The sequence below is a fragment of the Mytilus galloprovincialis genome, chromosome 9 (assembly GCF_965363235.1).
Source record: "Mytilus galloprovincialis chromosome 9, xbMytGall1.hap1.1, whole genome shotgun sequence".
NCBI classification, from domain to species: Eukaryota; Metazoa; Mollusca; class Bivalvia; order Mytilida; family Mytilidae; genus Mytilus; species Mytilus galloprovincialis.
This window is the reverse complement of record NC_134846.1, coordinates 79,430,667-79,451,643: the sequence shown is the minus strand read 5'-3', so window position 1 is coordinate 79,451,643 and position 20,977 is coordinate 79,430,667. Positions and strand designations below refer to the sequence as shown.

General features: G+C 32.2%; 2 protein-coding genes across 2 annotated transcripts; both read right to left on the bottom strand.

Moving 5' to 3' along the window:
* Positions 1–6,841: 6,841 nt before the first annotated feature.
* LOC143046073 (histamine H2 receptor-like) lies at positions 6,842–8,710 on the bottom strand. Its single transcript, XM_076219050.1, has one exon. The coding sequence runs from the start codon at positions 7,932–7,934 to the stop codon at positions 6,933–6,935; it is 1,002 nt and encodes a 333-aa protein (XP_076075165.1). The 5' UTR covers positions 7,935–8,710; the 3' UTR covers positions 6,842–6,932.
* Positions 8,711–8,799: 89 nt separating this feature from the next.
* Positions 8,800–20,827, bottom strand: LOC143046072 (ovochymase-1-like). Its single transcript, XM_076219049.1, has 14 exons — positions 20,707–20,827; positions 19,610–19,857; positions 17,661–17,763; positions 17,199–17,324; positions 16,150–16,533; positions 15,375–15,773; positions 14,066–14,247; positions 13,094–13,310; positions 12,582–12,692; positions 12,102–12,294; positions 10,642–10,901; positions 9,821–9,960; positions 9,152–9,239; positions 8,800–8,898 (listed from the first exon to the last, which is right to left on the bottom strand). The coding sequence occupies exons 1-14, from the start codon at positions 20,711–20,713 to the stop codon at positions 8,819–8,821; spliced, it is 2,538 nt and encodes an 845-aa protein (XP_076075164.1). The 5' UTR covers positions 20,714–20,827; the 3' UTR covers positions 8,800–8,818.
* Positions 20,828–20,977: the final 150 nt, after the last annotated feature.

Sequence of the window (20,977 nt, the reverse complement as noted above, 5' to 3'; positions counted from 1 at the left end):
ATTGTATACAACAAATGCATGATATAAATTCAACACCCAGTGGTAGTAAGCATTGATGAAACTCGAGAAAAAAGCAAGTTATACAAAATTGAAAACACATATTTTGTGACATATAATTTCTTTACGAATCTATGCTAGAAAAGTATATAATAAATATTTCAAATGAGAAGAAATAACGTGTTTCATCATTTATTGGATGATCATTTACAAAATACGCATTTTAGACTGGCATGATCAGGATACAAGAAATATTATAAGTAAAATATTACTACGTTCTTCAACTAAACATTATTTGATGGCAAAAAACTGAATATTACCTGTCAGTGAACAAATAGTGTTTTACAGTGCATAAATAGCAATTTCAATAGTTCAATATTATATGGTCTTCCATGATCTTTAGCACAAAATTTTCGGTTCTGTTGTTTTTTTTTTTATCCCCCCACTCTATGTGGGAATCCAATTGTAGCTTTTTTACGACATCACACACAGTTTCTTTGCAATGGATGCTAAGATATTTAAGATGTCATTCCTCCGTACAATTTGACACATCACACGCATACACTGTCTTAATTAGTTCCTGATCCCATAAAAACACTCAAACATACACACAATACTTGCAAGGATCGGAAAGGTAAATGTACCAAACTAAAGTGAATGTTTGTTCAAAACAAAATGTTATGAATTAACACTATAATTGTCATAGTGTGAAATATTATCATTTGATTTATCACCAAACATTTGCCATTAGGCTTAAAAGCATACAATATAGAAGAAAAATACAATATTTAAAACAAATAATTAATGGTCTCATTGTTAATAGAGGATTTTTTTCTCTCAAGAGAAATTGTCAGAAATGTGTTGTTTTAAGTGCTAGTAATGGCCGATATTGAAAGTGTTATTGAACGTTTTGTTGGATTATACTCTTGCCAACAGTACTTGGTAATAGTGTTCTTATTTATAGTATTCTAAAATACAAAATTTTTCATACAAGAAGTTATTTTAATTGCCAATTTAGCCGTTTCTGGTCTATTAACATATCTAATTATAAATATATGTTAGATAATTTTTGTCTGCAATTTTATTTATGCAAACCAATTCCAAATGTTTACAAAAAATGTATAACAAAAATAAGATTAAGTAGCCACAACTTAGCTATAGAAAATGGAAGATTTTATGGTATAACAAGAAATAATAGAATATGTACTTTTTGTAAAAATGATATAGAGGATGAGTTTCATTTCATCCTCAAATGTCCACGTTTTCAAGGTTTTAGAACAATTTATATTAAGCCATTTTATTGGAAAAAACCGTCGATGTACAAATTTATCAAACTGATGAGTACTAATAATGTAAAAGAATTGTGTAATTTAGGTAAATTTATTTTTAGATCTTTTAAGCTTAGATCCGAAATGTTAAAATAATGTTTGTTTATCATTACAACACCTTCTGCTGTCACATAGTCTGTGTTTATGTATGTATTATATGTTTTATTGATGTTGATATAATTGTATACCTATAGTTTATATAGACTTTGGTAATAAAGATATATATATTTATAAATTAACTGTTTACAAAATTTTGATTTTTTAAAATACTAAGGCTTTTCTACCTCAGGCATAGATTACCATAGCTGTATTTGGCAAAACGTTTTGGAAATTTGGTCGTCAATGCTCTTCAACTTCGTACTTTTTATTTGGCATTTTTAACTTTTTTAGATTCGAGCGTCACTGATGAGTCTTTTTTTAGACGAAACGAGCGTCTGGCGTATACACTAAATTTAGTCCTGGTATCTATGATGAGTTTATTTACTTAGATTTATATTCATACCGTATGATATAACATTCTGGAACTATAAACCAATCCAATAAATTAACATGCTTATTTAGAACTGTGTTGATGCAGGAATTTGTAGGTGCGTCAATCTTCAACTTGTTTATTCTCTCACTTGAACGATATGCAGCTATTATTTATCCCTTATGGCATATGCAGCTTTCCAACAAATGGCTATTAGGATCTATTGTTGTTCCTTGGGCTTTATCGACCGTTTTGGCAACATTACCTATAGTTCGGTGGAATACACATGATACATCTGCACAATGTTCTTTGAGACGGACAGACATTTTACCACCTATACTTAACAAAATATGTATTATTATCTACATGTTATCCATTTTTATGTCAGCTATTTTATTTATAAAAGTAGTAATCACGACATTTATAATTCTAGATGAAAGAAAGCGAGGAGAAAATAATAACGATAGCTTACATTTCTCCATACAGAAACGTTAATACGAGATCAGTTGAGAAGACTAAAATCCTAATTTTGATCTTATGTCTTTTTGTTCTGTGCTGGACTCCACATGGAATAATTATCTTTTTGCAGGCTCTCAATTCCAATATAATCAACGATCTATTAGAGGCAAAAATGTATTGTGGACTACTTGCACTTCTTAGTTCTGCATTTAACTGGATTATTTACGGACTTAAAAATAGAAATATACACGTCGGAAACCCGGTTGAAATAGAAAAAAAAAATCGAAGCTCTTTGTTAGAGAAGGCGATAAATGCTTACTGTAATTAATGTTTACTATAGTGACAAAAATTTTAAAAGTAAATAGAAACAAACAAAATTACAATTTTCTTCTCAATTACGAAGTGTTTTATTTTGAAAACACCATTTGCATAAGTTTTCAATTTATTTAGTACATAGTTAAGCAGAACAATTAGATATCAAGTCAACGACATAGGTATTTTTCAAGTTGGATGTAGAAAATGCATAACCTCCGATTTTTTTTTAAAATTTACTACGGACGTAAAACATATCAATCTATTAGTTCAGTAATTTTCGTGTCTGCCCTACCATCATGTGACTAAAAAAATTCAAAAAAATGGGTAACAATTGTATCGAAAAGAGAAAATCGAGTGCACCGTTTTATGTTAAGGCGTGTTTGAGTTGAATGTTTTGTCTTGATATCGTACAAAGCAAGAATATTTCTTACATCGTCTCGCTTCAGGTTCTATCATTTTTATATAATAAACTACAGGTTGACTTTATAACATAAAAAAATCCCAGTACTAAAAGATGCAATATATGGGTCAAGTGAAATACCTATCTAATGAATCACAAAAACAGAGTAGGTGGTTCGAATAGCTATTTTTTTACTGAAAGTACTTGACGACAGTCTTTCAAGTTGGATGATGAAAATGCATATCTTCGAAAAATTATAATTTTTTGTGTGTGAAAACTTTCGACCACTAAAAAAATCTAGTCTGCCCTTCCACGAAATATTTAATTAGAATTTTTTTTAAATGTTTATGAATTTTCGAAAATTCCTCCTGACAACCGATCATATAATGGTTTTAAGTTGAATCAATGCAGACAAGGTCATTAACTGATGCTCATTAGCTAGTTGATATATTTGTCCTTTAAAATACAACTGACATATAAGGATCGTAATGGTGCAATGTGGATAAATTTATCGGTTTCCGAGAGCAAAATTGGCAGCGCGTCATCCCTACAATGGCTTCCATTTCTACGATTGTGAAAATGAACTGGCGTAATGGGGAGATAATTTTGACGAAGTAGACTCCTGACTGATACGGGGAGCATTCAAACTGATATTATGTCGTCAGGGTTGTAAATCTAAAACCATAGAGATACGTAATCGATAACCATGGAACGCCATAGCTGTCTTATGTGATAGTATTTATTATCACATACTTAGACTAAATAACATATGATTTTATCATATGATAAAAGCATTAAATTAAAGTATTTTCCATATTATTCGAATTGGTGCTTAGCGGGCTGAAATGAAAAGATTATCACATGCTTCAATTGTTATCACATGCCTTTCCGTAACGTTATCACATGGCATTACGGTGATACTCGGTAATTCCGGAAAATACACCTCAATGCTACGTTTTCAGTGAAAAACATTACAAAGTAATGTACAAAACAATTATTTGCATACTGGAAAGTATATTGTGTAAAATAATAAAATAAAATTAAAAAAAAAATTTAAAAAAAAAAAATGTTAAATAAATGCATTTTTAAGTTTTTCTGAAACATAATTTAGAAAGTTCCTTTAAAAAAGTTGACTTTTCCAAACAATGTTCATTATGTATACTGTTGAATTATTATCTTTTTGTCGATTCGTCCATATTAAAATGTGTTTTAATATTTTTCTCTGTTGAGGCATATGATAGAAAGATTTCATATTGAATGTATCAAATTTTGGGTTCGACGTCCGTGAACTTTTTACTCTTTCAACTTCTTTTCGGGAACCACGTAAAAGGGTCAATATATGAATCTGTTATTTTTCTCTACTGTTGTAGCATATGATAAAAAGATCATAACATGTCATTTTTCATATCGCATGTATATCACCCCTCGGTCAATATCAGCCCTCGAGCCATGCGGCTCTTGGGCTGATATTGATCCTAGGGCTGATAATACATGCGATATGAAAAATGCCATGTAATAATCTGATATTATGTGATAACAATTTTATATATTATAGGTCAAGGACAAATATTCCTAAAGGGAAATGTGGTAAAAAAAAGGAGATGTGGTATATATAGATTGCAGCATTTGCAAGAGGCCAATTGATGAAGAAGAGATGTGACTATTTATAATGTAAATCTATGTAAATGTCGTGTATATTTTATTATTTTGTACAGGTTATTACTTGTACAAAAACTTTGTATGAGTAATTACTTGTATGATGCCTTCATACAAGTTATTACCTGTACAAATATAATTGTACCAGTAATTACTTGCACAATTTATGTGGAGAAAAAGGTAATAACTTATACAACACAATATCTTTGACTTGTATGTGCTTCTACGTTTGCTTTAAACAAAATATTTCATTGAAAAAACACCTTTCTGTGAGTTTGTAAGTCTGGGATTGTTTTCTCAATTGTCGGGTATTATTTTTTCACTGATTTCTCGTATTTATTTATTTGTTTGTTCATTTTTGTTGAGCCTTCAACTTTAGTCGAAAAAGCAAGACATAGCAAGCAATCCTACATTATGACGGCGGCTTCGTCCACAAATATTTACTCTGTGGTTGAACTTTTGGAAATTTTAATAACTTTCTTAAACTAGCTGGGTTTCTACCAAAACTTAGACAGAAGCTTGTTTATGATCATAAAGAAGTATTCACAAGTAAATTTGTAAAATAAAATTCCTGCTTTTCCGTATTTGACTTGTAAATGGACTTAGTTTTTCTGATGGGAAACATTTCATTTACTCTGTGGTGAAAGTTTTTAAAATTCTAATTACTTTCTTAAACTATCCTGGATTTCTACAAAACTTGGACAGAAGCTTGTTTATGACCATAAGATAGTATCCATAAGTAAATTTGTTAAAAAGAAAGAAATAACATTTTATCCGTATTTTACTTATATTAGAATCCATTTATCATTTCATAAATGTATTTTTACCGAACTTAGACATAAGCTGCTTGCAATCAAAAGATATAATCGAGAGGAATATTTTATTGTTTTTTTTTTTAACTCATTTTTGTTGAGCCTGCCATTAACAGCAAATTTAGGCGAAACATTTGGTTCTGCAGAACCCATGCATATTTTTTTTTATTATAGCGCATATACATATATTTTTGAAATATGTAGTGTGTTTGTTTTGTTTTTCTTTTTTTTTCAAATGTGTATTTTGCACTTGTGTTTTTTTTTTTTTTTGTTGTTGTTGTTGTATGGGATATACAAGTACCCGGCCACGTTCACTCTGTGTAGTATTTCTAATTGTATCCATCTGATATGTTGAGCCTCTTTTAACTGATTTTTATAGTTAGTTCTTATGTTGGTATGTTACACCACTGTCCCAGGCTAGGGGAGGATTGAGATCCTGCTAACATGTTTAATCCCGCCACATTATGTATGTGCCTGTCCCAAACCTGTGATTCAATGGTTGTCGCTTGATGATGTGTTTAATATTTTTTCGTTTCATTTTTTACATGAATAAGGCCGTGAGTTTCCTCGTTTGAATTTGTTATTCCGGGCCTTTTAAAGCTGACTATGCGGTATTGGCATTGCTCATTGTTGAAGACTGTGTGGTGATCTATAGTTTTATCGATGTGTCATAGGTTTTTCTGATTTCTTTTCTAAAAACTGAATGAAATTAACATCATTGTAAATTCAAGTTGACACATATTATAAATTGCCGAACTTATATTCGAAAAAGTGGGCTTACTTTGTTATAAAATTAAGAATGGAAAAGGGGATATGTCAGAGAGACAACAGATCGACCAAAGGGTAGAAAACAGCTAACTGCCATCAATGGGTTTTTAACACAGCGAGAAAATCTCGCACCCGAAAGCTTGCATCAGCTGACCCTTAAACAAAACAATTTATATACAACCAAATATCATTAGGTTACATATATTGTACATAAATGTATAACTGTTTGTGAGACATTGTTCCTATCAATTATTTAATAATCGTAGTATGTCTGATGTACAGTAGTTTTCGTCTGTTTATGTAGTTCATACGTGTTTCTCGTTAATCGTTTTAATATAGATTAGACCGTTGGTTTTCCCGTTTGAATGGTTTTACACTAGTAATGTTGGAGCCCTTTAAAGCTTGCTGTTCGGTGTGAGCCAAGGCTTCAAGCATATATGTTGAAGGCCGTACCTTGACCTATAATGGCTTACTTTTATAAATTGTCACTTGGATGGAAAGTTGTCTCATTGGCACTCATACCACATCTTCCCATATCTATTGAGACAAAAAATTTGAATGTTTAATTTGAATCATGTTTACTACAGATAAAAAAAATCATATTTACTTACTTACAACCAAGCATATATACATACATGATATCAATGATAACTTAGCTATTCAGTTTAACACTTCCTAAACTTAAAGTGGCAGCAAAACAACTAGCTTTGAGTTTACTGTTTGAAAACTTATATGTGAGACGATTCCTGAATTGATAATGCATTGGTGGACGTATTAGATTCATAACTTCTACTCATAGACAATTGTCCAGGAAAGCGATGACAAAGCGTACGTCTGAACGCGTTTCTCATTGTTTTATTCTTAATTCCGTAAATAATCCAATTTAATCCACAGTTCGCTTGGCCGAGAAGCAATAAATATTTCTCTACTCTTTCTAAGTTATCATTAGGAGCTATGAAATATGTTTGTAAAATCACTAAGACACAATACGGGCTCCAACACAATGCAAACACTCCAAGAACCACGATCATAATCTTGGTCTTCACAATGTTTTTGGTAAACTTAGATGTTGATCTCAAATAATTAACATCATCAGATTTGACACAACCCTCTGATTGTAAATGCTTGAACACTTTTTTTGCAACTAATATATACAATGCAATAGCAATTATTATAAGTAGTATGTAAAAAGTTAGAACCAAGGTGGTATGACCAGGAGAATGGACAAACTTTGTCGTGCAAGGTGTGTTCAATTCCCAAGTGTTCCAACCGAAAAACGGCAATATTCCTAAAATAATTGTTATTGACCAACCAATGGCACAGTATCGCTTAAGTCTTCCGGTTGTAAAGGAAGTATGGTATTTCAGAGGGTGTAAAACTGAGAAGTATCTATCCATTGATATCATAAAGAGGTTCATCTCAGACGCCCCGATTAAGATTGTAAAAAGCGAATGTTTGAAAATGCACAAATACTTTCGACGATCTAAGCTTGGAATTAATATGGCTGTCATTTCATATGGAAATAAAATTGATCCAATCAGTAAATCTGCTAAAGCTAAATTTGCTATTAAGCCATAAATCTTTCTTTTCAGGTTCGGATATGTCAAAACACAGTATAGAATTAAGCTGTTTCCAAATATGGTCGGAAGCATGAGAAGAGCGTCGAGAATAAATACAACATGTTTGTAATGACTGTCCGAGAAATCCGTATTTACCGTGGTGTTGTTCATTTCGGCTAATAAGATAAGTACGCCACCAAAAGCAGGACAATGTCAATGAAAATGACATTTTCAATAATTATGCATTATGTCCCCCGGACATCAGATATATTGTCCATATATTCCATCTGTTGTTTATGTATGTAAACATTTGGATTAGCTGATGGTAATGTTGTTATTTAAAACAAAATCAAAATTAATTTATGTTGTAAAAGGAGAGACAAACAAATTACTAATATCAATCAATATTCAGAACATTGAGGCGTTTCGACTTCATGATTTGTAATACACATGTTGTAAAAAGTAGTTTGCTCATAAGCTATGTAAGTCTTTAAAAATAAATTAGCTTTAATCGGCTTTTAGTTGTGGAAGCTGATATCATCTTGCTTAGTAGTGTCATTGACCAAGTGAATGTGAAAACACATCAATCGATGTCCAAATCTTATAAATCCCTGAAGAATCGAAAATGATACGTTCTGGGTTTGCCTTCATCAGAAATGTTCATACCCAAAATATAAAGTGAAACCTTTTGTATATAACTAGCGGGATACTGACTGTTTGTTAAAATATCAATCCATCTAAGCCACAAAGCAACAAAGCAACAAAGATGTTTTCTATCAAAAATCCAGAGTTATTATGATGTTATCAAGTTCTGAGCAAATTCAGATTTTTCACTACCTATTAATAGGAAAAATCATGTATCGACGAACGGACATTAATGTGCCACCCACGACATTTTATCACGGGGCATAATAAGATTTAAAACAATTTGAACATATTCATTTATGCCGATCGTGACTTCGTATTTTGACCGCAAAGATTCTGCTGTGAAGTGAAATATTTTATTCAACAACAAACAATAATTTAAAAAACTGAATAATAGTGTAAAAGTATTTTTATGAATATTCTGCGATTTTCTGGTGTATCCATGAGATGTAGTTGCTAACTTTGGAATACACTCCTGGAGAATTGGGATCTGAAATTGATACAAAAATAGGTCTTACAAGAAAGATACAAGATAAACGTCGAATATGATATATTACATAAAACAAAACATTATTTAAAATTTTCTCAATAAGGAAAATGCATTTTTTTTAAATCCTTGTGTGCTTGGTTTTTGATTAAATGTCAAATATCGTTTAATGTAAATGAATTGTTGAGAAAGCATTGACAGAAACAATATTATTACATTGCTTTCGATTCAAAATGTATGTAAAATAGACACTAACCACCACACCCAATGCCAAAAGATGTTACACCAGAAAGTTCCCATTTACCATCACTGTCTCTGCATACCAGTGGTCCGCCGCTATCACCCTGAAAGCAGTGAACACCATTTATTTACCTCTTTATTTTTTTTCAAAAAAAGAATTTCTGTATGTGTGTGGTATTTGATTTCTGAAACACGACGACGTTGAAGAGAATCGGTGTCCTAATAGTCTCGTATTTAAACTATATGTATTTGATCACTTTCCTGTCAATATTGATCTTATGAGTTCAAAAATCGTTCGTGACGAGACGTGTCCGACGCAAAACAGATCTTTAGTTATTTTACAAGGGTTGCAATAAGCTGCCGACTCCTTCCATTAATAAAAAGAGGCTGTCATGATTAGCAATAACAGTAGAAAGTGGCGTTATATACCAACAAAAGAAAACAGTACTTTTGATACTGTAAACAATTTATTAAAACTTTGACGTCCATTTCAACATTGTGACTATACTATGAATGACAGTAAAACAGTTATAAACTGCATGTAGAATACCGACATTTGGCATCTATATAAAATTTAAGAATAAGAAAATTAGATCCATTGTCAGAAGATAAAATACGTGTAAGATCATTAATACATATTCTTAAAAAGGCAGACGAAATCATTTTTCATCTATATAACTCTTACATTACAAGCATCATTCCCGCCTATCCCTGCACAAAACATGTTTTCTGTAATTTGTCCATGTAAATTTGATGTTTCATTGCAACTGTACAGGTCGTCAATTGGCACTGCTGCTTGCTTCAATACAAACGGACAACACGTGCCTGAAATAAAGATACACACTTTGTTACCCGTAACAGCAAGGTTTGGTCACTTTTATATTATTGATATAGTGTGTAACATTTAAAAAATATTTCATACACAAACAGCTAGTAACAATGAGTGTATGTCATCCTCCCATTTCAAAATATTACTTAGAGAACACTCCTTTTACAGATAAGAGCAAATATTTTGCAAAGTTTTATCACAAACATCATCAACATATGATGAGTTTGTAAGAGTTTCCCTCCTTCTAGACACGAGTTATTGAAAGCTTAAATTGCCAATTTAGTATCATTTAACTTGCATGTGTGTGATTTTTTCTGAACGGATCTTTATGCCATGTCCTATTATTCGTCCGATCGAGATAAGAACATAGATATGATTGCCTTTAAAAGTTAAAACCTTAGTGTTTCTGTTAGTTAAAAGTTACTTCTTAAATGAATAAACATATAATTTAAGAAAGGTATGTCCTAGGGCGGATCAAGTCATTTTCAAAAGGATGAGGGTTTCCTAACGGTTAAACCCAGGATAACAAGGGAGTGGGTTCCAACCATATGTCCCCATTCAAATACATTGGTCGTCCAAAAAAGGGGGGTCCAACCTGTGGAACCCTCCCCTGGATTCGCTACTGATTTAATTAATATTTATGAAGAATTTTGATATGACAAGAATAATCTATATACCTAAAACTTCTCCAAATCCTGTCACATAACAGAGAGTTCCTGGTTTGAACATAACTTGTGGAAGACATACAGTATCTATCTTATCATTCAGGGTTAGTGGTTTCTGCAGCTGAACTAAAGCTATGTCATTATTAGTACTAACAGTCTCAAAATGTTCATGTACAATAATGGTCTTAACTGCCGCTTGTATCGCACCAGGGTCGTCTTTGTACATGTGATGCTCTCCAAGATTTGCCGTCCAGTGTTTTGTTGATCGATAACTAGACAAAAACAAACGGAACAATTAAGATATTTTGTTCGTACAATGACAATGTATATACTTTGGCAATAAATTCTATTCAAAATCAAATGAAAAAATTAAAAGACAGCATTTATGTTGGTTTGACGTATACTCTAGTAGAATAACGGCCTCTATATTTCCAAGATGAATAATAGCCTCTTTATTTCCTATTGGAATAACGACCTGAAATAGTAGTTCAATGCTGCTTTTCGAAATAGTATACGATATAACTGGGGTGAGCCTATGATATAAATCAAACAAAACGACGATAAGAAATAAAATATGATGGCGCATAAAAAGTTGATTTTCAACTTTATTTACATTTGGAAGAAGCATTACGTCCTACAAAAAGCGATCGGTCCTGATGTACGAACTCATCAAAAACATTGCTAATGCTAAAATTCGACATACATTTTCCTTTAACTTAACTTCCGGTAACGAGCGTATTCGATGGTTACCGGTATTAACCATCTCTTTTTACTCACAGTAAGCGATATCTGATGTTTAATATTTATCAAAACTTTTTTTATGCATATGCAAAACATGCCCGGTGTTTATCATTAACGCAACTCATATTTCACATACCGTAATCATATTCGATATCAATTATTTACCAAAACTCAATGTAATGTACGCATGGAATTTATATCCGAATTTTATTCTTATCGAAGCTCTTGTTTAACGCACTACAACCGATTGTTATTATTTTTCGAAGCTCTTGTTGTTCGCACAGAAATCATATAAGATTGTTATTATTATCGAAGCTCTTGTACACATGGAAGTCATATCTGATGGTTATTATTTATCGAAACTTTTGTTGTTGGCACGGAAATCATATTTCTTTTAACGTTCTTCATTATTATTCTTACATGGGCTTTGTTAGTCTTGTATGAATCAGTATAATTCGGAGTTCAGTATGACGCCCAATATCACTGAACTAGTATACATATTTGTTTAGGGGGCACCTGAAGGACTCCTCCTTGTGTGGGAGTTTCTTGCTGCATTGGCTGTTGTCTGCTCTGTGGTCGGATTGTTGTCTCTTAGACACATTTCCAAATTCCAATCTCAATTTTAACTTTACAAAATTTTTTTATCAATGTGCTTGTTTTCGTGTGGTTTTTCATTGACTAAAATACATCAAAGTAAGATTTTAAACTTAGAAGTATAAGAAATCACCAACTGTTCAAAACAGTGTGACGCTGTAACTATCCATTCGGGGTGAATCAAAGTTCCACCACATAAATGATCACCGTCATGTTTTAAAGAAACCTGCCACGGCCAGCTTCCTGGCTTGGCTTCTTGTCCTCCAAATATTCTGTGATCTACGTTTGCTGCTTGAATAGATGGTTTTCCACAATTTTTATCATACAAACCTGTTAAAAGAAACATGGCGAACTACAATTGCAATGTTGCGGAATAATTTTCACATACAACAGATAATCAGACTTCTAAACAACAGTGCGGACAAGCATCGTCAACACCACAATAAAGGGATCCAATTTTGAAAAATGTTTACTTCCAGAGGGTGGGATATAACAACTAAAGTAGTTCAAAAGACAAAGCATTCAGTGCCGCAGTTTATGTCATTACCTAACTTTAAACTATTAAAGTAATAAAAATTTGGGTAAAAAAACAACTTTAAACAATTTTGCGTACTTACTGCAGACTATTTCATCTGTTCCATCGCTACATTCAGATACGTTATTACAAACCAATGAAGAATCGATGCAGCTACCATTTCCACATCTGAACTCTGATGGTAGGCAAGATGCTGTGAACAATTAAAATCACAAATAACAGATAACCCTACAATGTTTTACCAGTAATCAGACAAAATTTTGTATTCAATATTTTTGTTCATTTTTCCTTCTTTTGTGCTATCGTTTTTTTAATTGAAGAAAATTAACATTATTTTTTATTCTTTCAATCAATCTCAATAACCTTTCTTTTGCAGTATGTTATTCCTTCTCGAGGTCTTTCCGTAAAATTAAATTGCAATAACTTTGAAGAATATTTTTCTCGATCGCAACACATAATTCAATCTTGAATGAAACTGAATGTGGTTAGCGTATTGTCATCAAATGAAGCAGCAAGTTTTCCATTCTTAATTAAACATATAAACCATTGAGTAAAAAATATAAAAGACACAATATGTTTTGTTTGTAAACTTACGAACAGGATCACGAAAATCATATGTTATATTAAATCCTAATCTAGTATCACTTTCGTCGCTATGGAACACCATCAACAGTAGGTTGCTGGTAGATGTCAATCTGTTTGGATATGCCGGTCCGCATAATGTCTGAATCAAGGTGTCCACGTCATTTGTCCTGTCATAAATTGACAGTGAATCAAACTGACAATCCCGTTCACTTTCTACGTCAAAATCCTGTAAAAATAATAACCGAACAGATAAGTCAGGTCAAATGTGTGTATTCCAATATCAAACTATTTTACATCCAAAACACTATAGGGAATGTTACTTACGATACATGATCCTAAACCATTTTTATTTTAACGCTGCTGTTGATTGAATGACGTCTGCCGTCAATCCTGTGATCTTTTGCAAAAATGCCGCGTAATCGAATCGAGATTCCATTAATAACAAATGTTGATATTTTAAGTATTTTTGATATTGCATTGAATAAATATTGGCAAAAGTTGTATACCGCTGTTCAAAATTCAAAAAGTCGAATTAGAAAAAACAAACAAATTTGGGTTACAAACTAAAGCTGAAGGAAACACATCAAATATAAGAGGTTGAACCTAATTTTGTGGCAAACCTACTGGTAGAAGTAATGTGTTTCTAAAGTTGGTCGCCGGTGGAGAGTTGTATAATTGGCAATCATGTCACATTTATCACTTTTACTATTGATAGATTTTTATAATATTTACAAATTGAGTAATGCAAATTTGAAATATGACAATTAGTAGTACCACTTTACTTTGACCAGAGTAAATGATTCATAATAAATAAGAAACAAAATACAAATCTAGTTTGATGGCATCATTCTCGCCTCCATTTATGTATCAAAACTATTTTACGGTTCTTTTTACTTTGTTGACTTCTTGTTACCTTCAAATCATATTAATTCGTATAATAACTTGTATATATCAATTAGGCGAAGCAAAATCATCACTCACATTAAAAATAAGCGAAATAACTTTTCCCACTGGCGCCTCAATGAACCATGAACAGTTAATGTTTGTCGGATATTTCCTTCCGAGTTCATAACCAGGCGATAATATTTCTCCCTGAGAATCATTTTTTGATATAACAGTACCATTTCGACATAACTTTTCCACTATATTACCGTTATCAACTTCTGTAAAATAAAAACAATGTACAATGTTCATTTGAAATTTGTTATTAAAATCAGCAAAACCGCACAGATTAGTTTTTTTCATTCATATTTTTATAAACATTTATCAACGTGTTTATCAAAATTTCCTCTCTCATACAATATCCATGAACAACATGGGAAATTAAACGTAGAGAGGCTTGTTTCAGTTGTGCATTCTCTTTACACGGAGCATCGGATTTAACGTCCCGATTCTGATCGGACGCGGCTGAGTACTTATACATTATGCACATCCAAACGGACACCGTACTGAAACAAGGTTTTAACTGTCAGTTGGGAGAAGACAAAAGTTACAGTATTCCTATTTCCCAGTCACCCTTTTAAATACTACTTATTTTAAGAGATTTTAACTTTAAACCATACGAATTGGTACGGATATTTCGTTGTATATATTATCAAGTAAATTTCCTATCAGTAAAGAAATAAGGAGATTAAGTACACAAGTACATTCGATGTTTGATGTGATCGGATTGATAATTTAGTCTTAAATGCATGATTTTTTATTAGTTGTTAGTGGCTTTGAACTAACTGTTATTTAACTGCAAGTACTCTCAAATATGTACCTAGTGTCTTTTTGTTGTTGGGATGTACAAGTACCCGGCCACGTCCACTTGTATTTTTGTCATCTGATGAGTTCAGCCTTTTTCAACTGAATTTTATAGTTCGTTCTTATGTTGTATTGTTATACCACTGTCCCAGGTTTGGGGAGGGTTGGGATCCCGCTAACATCTTTAACCCCGCCACATTATGTATGTATGTGCCAGTCCCAAGTCAGGAGCCTGTAATTCAGTGGTTGTCGTGTTTATGTGTTACCGTTTTGTTTTTCGTCCCTTTTTTTGTACATAAAAAAGGCCGTTATTTTTTTCGTTTGAATTGTTTTACATTGTCATTTCGGGGCCTTTTATAGCTGACTATGCGGTATGGGCTTTGCTCATTGTTGAAGACCGTACGATGACCTAGTTGTTAATTTGTGAGTCATTTGATCTCTTGTGGAGAGTTGTCTCATTTGAAATCGTACCACATCTTCTTTTTTATATATGTATATACAAAAATAATCCTGTTTATTAATGAAAGAAAGCAATTATATGTACCTGTTTTGTTTTCAATGGTATAAGTAATATTGAATCCCGATCCCGATTTGTTATCGTCGCTCACAAATGATAGCACAACCGAGTTAGTCTTTGATAAAACATCATCCGGGAACATCTGTCCACAAAGAGTAGTGAGAACATCCCCGGATGGAGAAGTTCCATCTGTTATTGTCAAAGCATCATACAAACAATTCTGACTAAATTCTACGTCAAAATATGTAAAATGAAGCCTTATTAAGTATCCACTTGGAGCAAATATTCTCCATAAGCAACGAAGTCTAGGATAGTAGTTGCCGTTACCATAGTTTGGTGATGTAATAAAATCAGGTTCTGTATAATATATATCATGGTCACACATGATCTTTGGAGCAGGTAGCGTGGGTATAGGCGTAGGCATTTCTGTAGGAAGAAAATAATTTAGGTTTTAAAGAAAATAATAAATCTTATGTATTACGTTTTGCATACATATTTTAATTCCCTTTTTTAATCAACATGTGATGATTCAATCATCTCCAGAAAAAAAAGTTTACCACCAATTAAAATATTTGGAATACATTCAGTAGTTTTTACTTCACACATTTGTAAATTTATTTGAATGTCACCTTGGATTCTCTTTTCCCAAAGTAATTGAAATAATAGATACATGAATATTTTCGCCATTAGAGATATAAAGAAATATGTTCAGTTATTTCACAGAGTACACAACTACCACAAATGAGAGGGGTTTTATACAACAAATAACTATTTATTTAAGTAGGTGAGGGATATTACTTACCAACTGCAGAAAACTGCAAAGAAAGTCCACTGGTTCCATTGACAGGGTCTAACTGGTAAATAACCTTAGCTATATGATATGAGGTTACTATATCCAATGGAATTGTCTGTCCACAGTATGGTCCGTGCGGAATCCTTAAATTTGGTCCGTCCATTATAACGATAGAGTCATGTGAACAATATCTGTCTTCATTTAGATTGAAATCAGTAAACCGGAAGCGGATACTATAACCTTTTGGTGCCTCTATAAACCATACACATTGGAAGTCAATGGTTTGATTAAGTTCTGACGTATCAATGTAATGTGTAGTCTCGTTGTCGATGGTAAACACTTGATTACAAACAAGTTTTTCCAATTGATTTGATCCGCTATTGTTTTTAGTTGCTGGAAAAATTGAAATGAGCATTCAATTATACCCATAAAACAAATTCTTTATCACAGTCACATTGCAAAATCTAATGTATTGCGAAATCCAATGTATTGCAATGGCAATTGAAAACGTAGACACAATTCTGCTGTAACCGACAAGAAAAACTTATTGTGTTTAATGGAACCCTTTTGTCACTTTTGCATCTCCCATCCAGTTTACCGGTTATTATACGCGATTATACGTATAGACAAAACACTTTAAATACCTAAACTAACAAACATGAACAAGGTCTTTTTTCTTCTTCCTTATTAAAAACACTTGTGTTTCCTTTACTTTTATCGTCCTTTCATTCTTTGCTATCCTCTTTCTGATATTTCTAGAATGTGTATGCTGGTTGTTGATGGGTTGGATTGCGGTCTCATTGATGTATCACCCTTAAATCGGTTTGTCGATCTGTTCTGTTGTTAATTTTTTGTTTATTCAAATTCCCATTCTCATTTTTATCTCATCAATATATAGTTATAGGAAGATGTGGTATGAGTCCAATTAGACAACTCTCCATCCAAGTCACAATTTATAAAAGTATATGCATATTTATGTAAGATACACTTTCACCTTTTTCTTAACTTTAACAACATACCTTTATAATTTACAATTAAAGATTATCGTCTGTACATACCATTCACTGCTGACCAGTGCATTGAAAATCCCTCGGACCTTGTCATATTGATGGTCTTGAAAACAATCTGTATATGGTTTCTTTCTATTGTCATATCAACTGGAGGCTGTCTACCACAATATTTACCTAAAATTGTACACAACACAATACACAGCTAACTAAATAAACATTACATTTAATGATAGGCAGTATTTTTATATGGAGAGATCACATCAGAATATATATTAGGGGATATAATAAAACTCAGAATTTGGTGAAAACCAGACAATACCTTGGCTAAAAGGAAAAAGACGAAAAACAATAACAGTCTGGCACACCATATAGAAAACAATCAGCAATAAGAACCACAACAAAAGAGCCGACGATGATCTCATATATTTCGGAAGGATACACATATTCTGCTGTACTAATAATGGTACCCGTCGTGTTGCTGTAATTACCACAAAACATTATTAAACCTACCTAGAGCTTCTCCATTATCCTGATATACTGCAACAAATTTATCTGTGCAGTTGTCCAGAAATGCTTTAATGCGGAATCGTTGTAGGAAATGAATTTTGATAAACTGTAATGAAAAGATAAAAATAAGTATTGTTCATGTATAGTTTACTTCAAATTGAATTTTGTTTTTATATTTTTAAAAAGAATAAGTAGGGACTTAAACTGAACAATATTGTGCATCATTTTCATCATTAGAAATCATTTGAGTTACTAAAACATGCAGATACTCATAGGATTCAATTCGAATGAGATTTATAATTTCTTCCTGAACATGCATGAAATATTTACTACTGGACGCTAAGCAACCAGCAATTAATCAATCATTCATAGAGAGTGAGATTTGAAGATCACGTGATATCAACTCGAGGTTTTCTATTCCAATATTGTAATTAAAGTGGCATTATATACGACTTTTAAGATAATTACATGCAAAATCTTATCATAGTAAATTGATACGATTAAGATTTGTTATAAACCCAAGGACACACATTAACCAAAATACCAATCATCACAACGAACAACACATTTTACATTAAGTAGTTCCCTTTTTAGTGAAAACTAACCTGGAACAAAAATATGGCTGCCTTATATTGACCGACATTGGCTGAAGACGTAATATTGAGACAGAAAAAAATATGTCCATGCACTTGCTTTTTAAATATAACTGTCACCATTCTATTATGTACTATATATACCATGGTTTTTACGAGTTAACATATTTAAACAAACGAATCCGAAGGATGAGTTTGTTTAAATATGTTAATGAGTAAGACACATGGTATATAAAATTTGTAATATAAATAAAATGATTGACAGCTTCAAGACCTTCAACTAATATTGGAAATTGATCACGTTACAGTTTTAACCAATAAAATGGAAGCTCGCGCAAGTCACTTTTGCGCTTCGTGTATAATCGTCTGTAAATTTCATGTAATAGAACCCCTGAATTTGCAGAAAGTAAAGAAAATGTCGGATTTTCCCGATTTTTTTTTTAGTTTTGCGCCCCGTGTATGATTGTAGGCGCAGGTAATTTCATAATGTCATCAGACTGAGGTAAACCACCGACAAGGATTAAATAATTATTCTAATGACGATAAGAATTGTTTTTTTTTTTTCAATGTATCATACAAATTAATCATATTTTACAGAATTTTTATCAAATTGAAAAATGCCTTTCTTCCGTTATTTTATTAGATTATTTATTAAAACACAATTTTAATGGTAAAACAATATTTTAACAGTGGCGGATCCAGAGGCGTAGATAGTGTACGTCCCCTAATCATGTTTTTTCACAGATATTTGTAGCCGATATTTATTCCTTTTTGTCTAGATACCCCTCTTTTTAAATCGAAATTTAATTGAATTTTCGCAAAGGAAATGATAGTTTTACATTTTATTTTTTTCAAAACTGAAAGAAGAAACATTTAGTAATTGTTTCCAAAATTAAGGGAATTCGTAACAATCCTATATAGTTTGAAAAGGGTTTCTTGAAATGTGGTACACATATTTTATTGCTTTTTCTTATAAAATGAAAACAAATGAAGAAATTGACCTTTTAGTATGTTTTACAGTTTCCTAAATATTTTAGAGGCGGATACATTTAAAAAAAAAGGTGGAGCTTCAGCCATGGAATAAGATGAAAATGAATATGTTATACCATGGCTAAAGCTCCACCTTTTTTCCTTTGGATTCTAGTCGAGTTGCATATTTAATTAGCAAAGTATGGTACAACATAAATTTGCATATAATATACCATGGTTTTCCCTCACCACACTTTTTAAGCAAATTATTTCATAAAAACATCAAAGGAAAAAATCCAATTTATGTTACAAACTGTATTGTATTCTATACCATGCAGTCTTTTTGTTTCGTTCAGTGAATATATAAACGTTTGTGAATGATATACCCACCATGTCATCTGGAACAGTAATGTCCCATATACAGGTCCTGTTATTAGGGAAGTCGAATGGATTATATCTTCCTCTGATATCACCCTCAGTTCCCGTCCTATATTTTAACCCTCCACAACCAGACAAAGTATTTTCACAGCCTTGCTCGTCACTGTTGTCACCACAGTCATCGTTATAATCACAGCGCCACTTAGCGGGAATACATCCTCCATTGCCACATCTGAACTCTGAACTGCTACATTCTACCTCTACAAAAATGATCTGAAACATTTAACCTATTGTCAAACACATTCAAAGTACATAGATATAAGAAGATGTGGTATGAGTGCCAATGAGAAAACTATCCATGCAAGTCACAATAGTAAAAGTAAACCATTTTAGGTCAAAATATGGTTTTCAAATCGGAGCCTTAGGTTTCATCGAACAGCAAGCTATACAGGGTACGTACATTTACATTGCTGTCTGACATGATATTCTGAATAGGATATGAAGTCTAGTCAAGAAAATCATTCTAGTTTGTGTGTAAAATTCAAATTAAAAGTCGAGAAAGTTTGACCAATAATGCAAACAACATTCTTTCGCTTACAATTCAAATTTAGAAGCAGTCTTACATAAAATAAACACCTATACACATTCTTGGTAAATGTTAAAGGTTAAGCACTTTCATTTAATTTCCATAGCTTTCATTTAACCTGGTTGATCTCTTGGTAGTTCAATTAAGGTCAAAGGATCGATGTCCGGTCGAGCCAACCTTAAGATATGGGTATTAACAGCTAATCCACTATTTACACAGTGTCTTAAGAATGAGTAAAGTTTAGTCGTAACATGGTCAAAATATTTTTTTCAGCTAGCACATTAGAATTCTCCTACATAATATAACAAGGGAGTGTTCATATACTTGTATATATCATATTTACACTTTTACACCCTAAAATCGCACCGGGACATTGCGAGTTCGTCATTCATAGACTGGCTACAGTATCAGATTGAAATTTTTTGACTTTAATAGTCTACATTTATGAATAGCTGGCAAATTCCCCTCCAACTGGGCTTCTATTCCTCGACTTTTCTCAAATATTTTATTATGAATTTCTTACTTTGCATTATACAGTTCTGTTCGTCTTTCAAGTTTCCACAGTCGTTTTCGCCATCACAAACCCATTGAGGTGAAATACATCTACCATTTAAACAATCAAATAGTTGGCCATCACATGTCGTAACAGCTGAAATCATGTCAACTTTGATTTTTGAAAAAACTAGATTTGAATTAACAAAAATTGAATCAATGTTTATCCAAAAGATATAACTTTTTTAGATAAATTCAGGCGGTAAATTACCCTACTCCTTTCAGTTTTCTTTTTTTATTTA

Excerpts from the sequence above, each read along its gene's own strand:
- LOC143046073 (XM_076219050.1), bottom strand. The coding sequence starts at position 7,934 with ATGAACAACACCACGGTAAATACGGATTTCTCGGACAGTCATTACAAA.
- LOC143046072 (XM_076219049.1), bottom strand. Across the intron at positions 17,325-17,660 it reads GGATAATGGAGAAGCTCTAG|GTAAATATTGTGGTAGACAG; the intron begins GTAGGTTTAATA and ends GTACAATTTTAG. Across the intron at positions 10,902-12,101 it reads GCGTCACACTGTTTTGAACA|TTATCGATCAACAAAACACT; the intron begins GTTGGTGATTTC and ends GTTTTTGTCTAG.